The 8,957-nt window shown below is 55.7% G+C and overlaps 4 protein-coding genes across 4 annotated transcripts; 2 read left to right on the top strand and 2 right to left on the bottom strand.

Annotated features, from left to right (window-relative positions):
* Window positions 1-36: 36 nt before the first annotated feature.
* Window positions 37-1,719, bottom strand: C8A04DRAFT_9683 (major facilitator superfamily domain-containing protein; the record flags this gene model as incomplete). Its single annotated transcript, XM_062785578.1, has 1 exon — window positions 37-1,719. The coding sequence occupies one exon, from the start codon at window positions 1,717-1,719 to the stop codon at window positions 37-39; it is 1,683 nt and encodes a 560-aa protein (XP_062639918.1).
* Window positions 1,720-2,741: 1,022 nt separating this feature from the next.
* C8A04DRAFT_34755 (uncharacterized protein) lies at window positions 2,742-3,947 on the top strand (the record flags this gene model as incomplete). The annotated part of the gene is made up of 3 exons (XM_062782940.1): window positions 2,742-2,855; window positions 2,931-3,643; window positions 3,707-3,947. The coding sequence occupies 3 exons, from the start codon at window positions 2,742-2,744 to the stop codon at window positions 3,945-3,947; spliced, it is 1,068 nt and encodes a 355-aa protein (XP_062639917.1).
* Window positions 3,948-4,953: 1,006 nt separating this feature from the next.
* On the top strand, window positions 4,954-6,807 carry C8A04DRAFT_9702 (ATP-NAD kinase-like domain-containing protein; the record flags this gene model as incomplete). Its single annotated transcript, XM_062785586.1, has 4 exons — window positions 4,954-5,128; window positions 5,234-5,287; window positions 5,350-6,404; window positions 6,475-6,807. The coding sequence occupies 4 exons, from the start codon at window positions 4,954-4,956 to the stop codon at window positions 6,805-6,807; spliced, it is 1,617 nt and encodes a 538-aa protein (XP_062639916.1).
* A 459-nt stretch (window positions 6,808-7,266) lies between these two features.
* C8A04DRAFT_25461 (nucleolar protein,Nop52-domain-containing protein) lies at window positions 7,267-8,280 on the bottom strand (the record flags this gene model as incomplete). The annotated part of the gene is made up of 2 exons (XM_062779566.1): window positions 7,267-8,132; window positions 8,229-8,280. 2 exons carry the CDS (start codon window positions 8,278-8,280, stop codon window positions 7,267-7,269), a joined length of 918 nt encoding a protein of 305 aa, XP_062639915.1.
* Between the last annotated feature and the right edge of the window lie 677 nt (window positions 8,281-8,957).

The following is an 8,957-nucleotide window of genomic DNA, read 5'->3' as shown; positions in this document are numbered from 1 at the left end:
CCCCCATCATCAGTCATTATCCCAATTTTCCTAGAATCATATCGCAACCGCGCCAGCAGCAGCAGCGGCGGCGGCGGCCTCCTCCTTTTCTTTTTCTTCTAGCTTCTTCACTCGCCTTTCTTCCCGCCACGCAGGCCCCCAAATAGTCTGCAGATACAGAACAGGCGAAAAGACGACCAGGATCAAGGCCCAGAACGTGTACGTCCACCCCCGGCCCAGCGCCTTGAGCATATACTCAATGAACGCGGTACACACGGCGCCAAAGAGACAGCGTACGAGGTTATTCGCGGCCACCGCCGTCGCGGGGGCTTCCGGGTACAGATCGACAAGCAGCGTGTTAAGAATAGAGAAGGACCCCGTGACACAGAGACCGACAACAAATAACAACACCAACGGGCCCGCCAGGTTGGTCTCGGCCTGCAGGACCCAGCCGTAGGCGATGACTGAAGCGACGCCGACCGACAGCAGCGGGTAGATGGGCATGATCCGGGCACGCTCGATGGGGAAATTCCGCAGGTCGTCGCCCCGCTTGTAGTCGATGGTGAAGCCGATGTTGCGCGCGATGCGGCGGTAGTTGGTGTCGAGGATGAACCCCTGGCTGAGGGCAGCAGCACAACACCCGAGGCCGTAGGGTAGGTAGCAGAGCCCGATTTGTAGGTCGGTGAGGTGGTAGATGTCGGATACTTGAGTTGAGAGGGTCGCGGCGATGAGGATGAAGACGAGGTAGATCATGGTGTTGTAGAAAAGGAGGAGGGCGAGCTGCTTCTCAAAGACGACCTTGAGGGTGTGGATGGGGTTGGGGAAGCGCAGTTGACGTTTGGGTGGTGTGGTGGTGGCGGGATCTGAACAGGTGTTGGCCCGCTGTGCTCGGCGTCGGCGATACAGGAGCAGGTCGACGAAAGTCATGTTCCAGCCGCGCGCGGGGATCGATCCGTTGCCCACCACTTTCCGACACGTCTCCGGAACGGCCAGACTGTAGGGGATGAGCCACACGGCCGTATAGATCAGACAGAACCAGAAGATGGCCCTCCAGCCGAGATACTGGCCCAAGATACCGCCGAGTACTGGGCTCAGAGCTGGCCCAACATTGATACCCGCCCCAACGATGCCCATGTATTTGCCCCGTTCGGCACTCACGGCGACATCGGCCACCACGGCATAGCTCAGCGACAGTGTCCCACTGCTGCCCGCGCTCTGGAGCATCCGCAGGACGAGCAACGCCGCGTAGTTCTTCTGCAGGGCCAGGCCGAGATTGGCGAAGATGTAGACCAAAAAGGACAAGATAAAGGCAGGCCGTCTGCCGGCCATGTCCCCAAAGTCACCCACGATGGTCGGGGCTATGGCTTGGAAGATCATGTAGGTTGTCAGGGTCAGGTTGATGAGGTTGACGGTCACACCGAGGTCGTGGGCGATGGGTGTGAGGGCGGGGAAGTAGATGTTGGCGGTCATGGGCGAGACGAAGCTGGCGAAGGCGGCCATGCCAATAACCCATCGCTTTGTGGCCTTGGGAAAGGTGCTATAGGCTGGACCGCTGGATGTCCGTTGAAGCGATTCCGGGTCAGCAGCCGCCTCGCTAGCTGGTGGTCCGGGTCGTATAGACCCAGGGGGCGCCGTAGATGGGCCATCGTCAACGGCTGAGGATACAGCAGAGTGTTTCTCAGGTTCAGCCGATATATCATCTTCCGCTTTTTGAGCTATCTCTTCTGTTGGAGAGCTCATCATGAGCCGTCGATGGGTTTTTTCCACTCAGCCTAGCAACCTATTCAAGCTTTCGCTTATCACTGAGGTCTCAAGATCTACCCGTGGTGCTATTGGTCTGGGGGGCGTGGGAACGAGGGAGGGCTTAAGGGAGGGTCTTCAGACAACGGAAGCGGTTACTCGTCTAGATAACCACCTCCAACACAGTTGTAGAATAACGCCGGAGCCAACATCAGAGAATGCACGCCTTGTCATGTGTTGCGCCGGGGGTGGCATTTCGAGATCGTGAAGTTCTCTTATTCCCGAGCAAACCGCGAAACGGCGTGGAGAATAAGCGGGACCGGATGAGAACCTGGAAGGCCGATGGTACTTGAGGGTCACCAGGACATGAGGCAAGGCATGGGTGGGAGTGGGACAATTGGCAATGGGCATGGCCGGCACAACGGCACTTGCGGTATCGGCTCACGGCGCGTAACAAACGTGCAGTTTCGGCCTCTCGTGCTAAACGTCGCCGTTCAACGACCCGAGCCATCGAGCGAGGGTTGAGGTGGCGTCATTGAGCCTTACGGCACGCCAGAAAATAAAAGGGAAAAAGAGAAGATAAGATGCTAGGAAGAAACACATCCGGTCGAGAAAAAAAGAGAGATTAAATTTGTTAGTACGGTCACCCGAGTTACTATCATAATCGTGATTAGTTGTCGTCCGCCTCTTCAGGACTCACCAAAGTGCATTTTCCGATGAATATTGACGGGAAAGAAAAGTCCCGTTCGAGCTGCAGGTTAAAAGATGGGGGACCCTGCCCATACGAAGCCTACGATAACGTTACCCTAACCCTGGGTGCGTGTTTGTCTTCCTTGTGTCCGCTACGAGCCACCGCCACATTTAGCAAGCCACCAGTCTCATCCCAACTCACTAACACCAGCCACAATGATGATCTGGACAGTTTATTGCCAACATCAACCCAAGTGGGACTCCTCCCATAACAGCACACCGTTCTTTCTTTCCGGCAGACGGGCGGGCAGGCACTTGATGATGGTTTTGAAATGGCCAACCTAACAACGGCGTTCGACGCCTTTCTCCAGGGCCATGAAGTGCCCCCGACTAAGCCCTTCAGTGTCGACACGGCGGACGAATTCTTGAAGGAGGCGTACCGGATTGTATGGCCCCATCACGGCGTTCCTTGTCGCTGGATTTTGGTTTTTGTTCTTTCTGGCTGACTGTCCATCGGACAGAACTCGCTCATTGCGCGTCTGCACGCCGAGCTGCGCAACCTGCGCCAGGCCTACCTCTCGACCGCCCCCCCGCGCAAGACACACCTGCGAACGGCCGCATCATCCCGCAGCGCGCCTCCTCAACATGTCGCACTCACCGACCGAGACCGCGAAGAAATCGACGCCAATGCCAAGATGACGCTCCGCGATCTCAATGCCCGTATCCGTGCCCTCGAGGATGCCGAGCAGCTACGGCAAAACACTGAGACCGCGTTACTTCGCAAGCGCCTGTCGCGTGGCCTTGGGGTGTTGGGGGCTTGGGCAACTCGAGATGATGCTCGCGACGAGAAGGCCCTCCTTGAGGCGGCCGCCCGGCAGCTCGGGGCACACCGAGAAAGCGTGGTATGGTTCCTCCGCACGCGGCTCCAAGAAACAGCACGGACACAGCAGCACATGATGGAGGCGCGCTTGACCAGGGAGATGGAGAAGAACAGGAGCGTGCTGGCGAAAGCAAGAAGCTCTACGACACCCCTCGGCGCTCACAATTTTACGACGGCTCATGGCGGGGGGCAACGGCCAGTCGGCATTGCCTCTGCTGGGTCTGACTTATCAATACGGGAAGAGGAAGCTGGGAAGATGCCGGAGATGGATATTACGGACGACCAGAGGCAGTTGTTTGAGAAGGGGAACCAGGATATGCTTAAGCATCTGGAGAGCACCCTGGACAAAGTCAGGTCCGTAGCCCATGTCGTCTTTCCTCTCACTTTCAAGTACTAACGCCACTAACACCTCCCTAGAACCGCCGAGTCGTCCCTTCTTGAAATCGCCGAGCTACAAAACATGCTTGTCAACAATCTCACGACACAGTCGGCTCACATCGATCAATTGGTGGCCGACTCGTTCGAAACCACAGAAGGCATCGGGAAGGGGAACAAGGAGTTGAATAAGAGCGTGGGCCGGCCCAGCCAGGCCCGTTACACCTTTTTCGCCGCGGCAGGGCTATGTACTGCACTTATCTTATGGGACTTGGTCATTTAGCGTTTCAATTTCGAGCCAGTTGCCTCCCTGATTCAGTGATTACCCGTGCTTTGCTTCGTGAATCCTGTGTGGCCCAATGGCCGAGGTTGTTGCATGGTGATACAACCTTCCCAAATCTTATCTGATCGACCTTTTTTCAATCAGCCTGCCGTCATCATTCATAATAGCACGTCTATTGAGTACATGCGAATCCGTACTCCGTCTGAGTTTGCGTGCCCGGAAGTTTGAACGAAATAGACTTTCAGGTTTTAGAGATCCGTGCTCAGGTTCTTGATGAACACGACCTCGATAAATGCATATGGTCTCTGCGCGTTACAATACCGTACGCGTGTCTCGGCCCCACCTCGGTTCAGCAGGTACCCCTGGTACCTGACAAGACACACTTTGAGCCGAGGCCGCAGGGCCCCACCAAAGCTGGCTCGAGGCCTGATAGGCAAAGCGAGCCGGCGCGCAGCCCCATCCAATCTCGCACAGTGCCGCTCGCCCAAACTATTCAATGCGAGAGCCTGCCGAGCTAGCCAACGGGGGACGCGCCTAACAAGGCCCGGGCTCCGTTCAAGATCCTTTCGGATCAACTCCCTCGACTGCTAACTTAACACAGCAAGGAGCACTGGTAACCTATGTACCTTTCTGAACCCGCGGGCAGCCGGTGCATCTGCTCCACAACCTGCGCCGCAAGCTGACAACGAGATTATACATACATTTTCGTTTCCGTGAACTCGATGCCAGGCTCTCGAAGCTGTTCCCTTTCCCATTCACCTGACCCCATGCCGTGGAGTTGAGAACATCTATCCGTTTCCCCCTGACACGGGGTTACACCGTAATTTTCTACCATCACATGCAGCTGCCGCGTATGCATCGCACGCGTTAATCGTCCCAACAGAAAGGGAAAGAAAATAAGTCAAAAAAGGAGAACGGGGGAAGGTCAATTCGAAAATAAAATAAACAAAAAACATATTCAGAGCCCAACGACAACAAGAACCAGTCACCGCGATAACGGCCACCAATGGACCCGGGCGTCGCCAAGGGTTCGGTAGGGACTGACCAATTTCACTCCACGGACAACGGGAGTGGGAGTGGAAGGGCAAGTGGTGAAGCTGGGGATGGTGCGGGAGAACGGGTGCTTGTTCTCTCACCGGGTGTGACTCTCACTCTCGGGCAAGATGCGTTGCTCCTGTCCGGTATGTTCCCGGGTATATTGCACTGCACTGGACAAAACAGCCAGTTCGCGTCCGGCGGTCTCTAAATTGTCTTTCATTAGCAAGTTCAACTGACTCCTATTTCAGGTCAACTCGCTACAAAACCCAGTCGGTCATGTATACCATGTGTCGGGCTCCCTGGTGAGTGAGAACGTACGAGCGCACATAACGAGTAGCGGATGCTTTACTAACACTTATCAAAGGGTCTGATGGTACGCCCGCTAGTATACCGTACTACAACATTCTCTGGGCCGAAGCCACCAGTGACCACCGGTGGCTGCTGATCGACTATGCGGACCTTAGTAACCCCAACGACGCCAAAGTCCGGAACGCCAAGTTCGCCACCCCCCAGCTTGTCAGCGAGCAGACATCCGCTGGGGTCGGTGATCAAGTGGCGCCCTGGATTGACCGGCTTCTGGATCTCGCCTATGCTCACTCGGTCCGGCGAAAACGTGCATGGGTGCTTGTGAACCCACATGCCGGCCCGGGAGGTGCCGAGAAGACGTGGGAGAACGAGGTGCGGCCGTTCTTCGAGGCTGCGCGCATGCCCCTGACGGTTGTACGGACGGCCTACTCAGGCCAGGCCGTGGACCTAGCGCGCGATCTCGACATTGATGACTTCGACATCGCGATCCCCTGCTCCGGCGACGGGCTGCCGCACGAGGTGTTCAATGGGCTCGCCAAGCGGCCTGATGCCCGCCGCGCGCTGGCCAAGATCGCCGTCTGCCACATTCCTTGCGGCTCCGGAAACGCCATGAGCTGCAACCTGTACGGCTCCCACCGGCCGACGCTCGCGGCGCTGGCGATTGTCAAGGGCGTGCCAACGCCGCTTGATCTGGCTAGTATTACGCACGGCGATGGACAGCGCACACTTAGTTTCCTGAGCCAAGCGGTGGGTATGGTTGCTGAAGTCGACCTGGGTACCGAACATCTGCGATGGATGGGTGCGGCTCGCTTCACGTGTGGCGGGCTCATGCTAGCGCTGCAGAGAAAAACGTACCCCTGTGATATTGCCGTCAAGGTTGAGATTGAGAACAAGGAGGATGTCAAGAAGCACTACCGGCAGCACATTGCGAATAGGGACCACAAGACCCCAGAGGCAGGGCCCGGAGAATCGCAACAGGACAAGAACGCCGCCGACACACGAACGGATGGGCCAGGCCTTCCGCCATTAAAGTACGGGACGTCGATGGATAAGCTACCAGAGGGATGGGAGCTCATTCCCTATGAGAAGTTGGGAATGTTTTATTGCGGTATTGTGAGTTTCCTCCCCGCCATGTTCCGCTTTATCCCATACTCCTCTCAGACCTGCTGACCCTTCGTGTTAGATGGCCTACATGGCGCCCGACGCCAACTTCTTCCCGGCTGCCCTCGCCAACGATGGGCTCATGGACCTCATCACCATCGACGGCGACATCTCACCTTTTAAATCTATCGGCCTTCAGCTAAGCGTCGAGTCAGGCCAATTCTTCGACAGCCCGCTCGTGGCCTATCGGAAGGTCTCGGCCTATCGCATCATCCCACGTAACCAGGAGACTGGCTATATCAGTATCGATGGCGAGGCTATCGACTTTGGGCCATTCCAGGCTGAGATCCACCCCGGGTTGGGGCTGACGCTATCAAAAAACGGCGTCTTTGAGGCACCAGGCCCCCTGGAATAAGAAGAGAGTGTAGAGTTTGACTTCGGAGTATTCGCATCATGCTATTCATACCCCCTCTTTGGATCTTCACTGTAGGATATACCTAGGTACTGTTCATACCGCGGCCTTGGATTAGCGGTTGTGACTCGTAGTCTGTTTCAATCGGGTGGGATGGCCTTCTGACTAGGCAGGCAGGCGTGCATGAATTTATCAAAGCACAGGCTAGCCAAGAGCACCGTATATCGGTCGCTTGCTTGCTGCTTAACCGGGCGTTTCGGATACACCTAACCTTGCTCCGCTAATGTATGAGAATCATTTGGTTGATATATTATTGACAAACAACTCGCCGCTTTTGTTTGATGCCCCGGCCGGTTAATCAGGTCCCATAGAACAAGAAAGGGTAACGCCGGGCTCTCGAGTCCTGAGACAGCATTGTTTTTTTTGAATTGCCTAACGCCTTTCTTCCCCTATGCCATGTATCTAGTCATCAAACCCGTCCCAGTCCCCGTCATCGTCTTGTCCTCCCCGTCCATCGTTATTTCCTTGCTCCGCTTCGGCTACCGGTTTAGCGTTCCCAGGAAGCCTGTCATCTGCTAGAGATTCCTTTGACCTCATCTGCACGGCCGGGCTTGTTGTCGCCTCCTCGAGGGCATCAATTTGATCCGAGATCCTCTGTACGATCTGCTTCGCTTCCTCATCCTCCTCGTCCAACAAACCCGCCTTCTCCGCCTCATCGACCCACACGTCCAGGACATGTAACCGCAGACCTGCGGGTATTTTCTGTCTTATTTGGCTGTCCTTCACGTCAGCCGCGGCATCTTCTTTGCCAGTTTCCCCGCTTTCCGCGCCTTCTGCACCAGGAGGCGTTATTTGCGCCTCATCTTCCAGTGCAAGCGGCCACTCGCCGAGCAGCCCAACCAGCTTATCAACTTTGCTAGCATCCCACGCCGATTCGCCCAAGCTCTTTCCTTTCCCTTTCTTTTTACTTCCTTCATTCGAATTTCCCTGCCCCTTCCGCATCCATTTGAACCCAGCCCCAACGACCCGCCTCACTAACAACAAAAACTTCTCCATGCGAAGCACATCGATACTTGTCCACTCGCGGGCCATGGTAGCCCAGAACCCACGTAGCCACGTCGAGACAGCATCGTGCGGCAACACAAATATAAGATCGGCCAGCTCGTTGCATAGATTTTGCTGCGGGATGGCGCGGTCGCACATCCAAAGCGCAAAGAAGAGGCCTTTCCATAACTTGAGGGTATCGAGGGGGGTCAGGGCAGATGCCACCTGACGCGCGGAGAGGAAGGCGTGTAAGGAAGCGAGTGCGGAGGTACGTATTTTGCGATCTATAACCAGGAGAGTTTTCCGTGTTAGTGTTTATTCTTTTGATTCAACCTAGTTGATACGCCAGGCCGGTCGGAGAATTGAGGGGCAGAACGGACCACTGGACGCGAGGTTCTTGATGAACGGCATGCTCCGTTCTTGAGACGCCATGTTTGCGACGTCTAAAATTCGAACCCAATATCGAACACTGTCTGGTATCGCGATAATTGAATCCTTAATGTCGGGAGGGATTGCTAGACCAAGTTGTCGATGGGTGCTACGCAGCTTAGAGTTGAAGAATCGCCAAATCTTGTCCGCCCGGCAGAAAGCACCCCTGCACATGTGGGGCATCTGCAGGGGCGTTCCCGTATGGGGATTGGCTCTGGAGAGTTCCCAGTTTCCAACTTCAAACATTTACACACACGGCGATCGACGCGGCGACGTCTTCCCCGATCTCACATCAGTCTGCTTCCCTTTTTGTCCAGGAGAAGGAGGGTGGGCGCCACTTTAATTCACTCCTTTGCTTCGTTGGAATCGGCCGTTACGGCCTCCGCCCCAATATCAGCTGACGGGTAGCGGCGGCACCGGAAAGAAATGCCGCAGGGAGTTCTTGTTTGGGAGTCAGTGGTCTCTTTCCCGGCACCATTCTTTGCAGACGAACAAAATCAACAACTGCTCGTATCAACCTGCCTACTCTGTACACGAAAAAATTGGTCTCCTTCCTTGTCAGGTAAATTTCAATAAATAGTCCCAACCGACCCATATGCACTCTCGCGCTCTCCCGTTCTTCCCCAGGCTCGGAGGCGGCCTTGTGGAGCAAGCACCTGATAGATCATTGAAGCCTTTTG

The sequence above is a fragment of the Dichotomopilus funicola genome (assembly GCF_033296635.1).
Source record: "Dichotomopilus funicola strain CBS 141.50 unplaced genomic scaffold C8A04scaffold_7, whole genome shotgun sequence".
Classification (NCBI taxonomy): Eukaryota; Fungi; Ascomycota; class Sordariomycetes; order Sordariales; family Chaetomiaceae; genus Dichotomopilus; species Dichotomopilus funicola.
The sequence above is the reverse complement of the archived record's forward strand: the minus strand, read 5'-3'. Positions and strand labels throughout refer to the sequence as shown.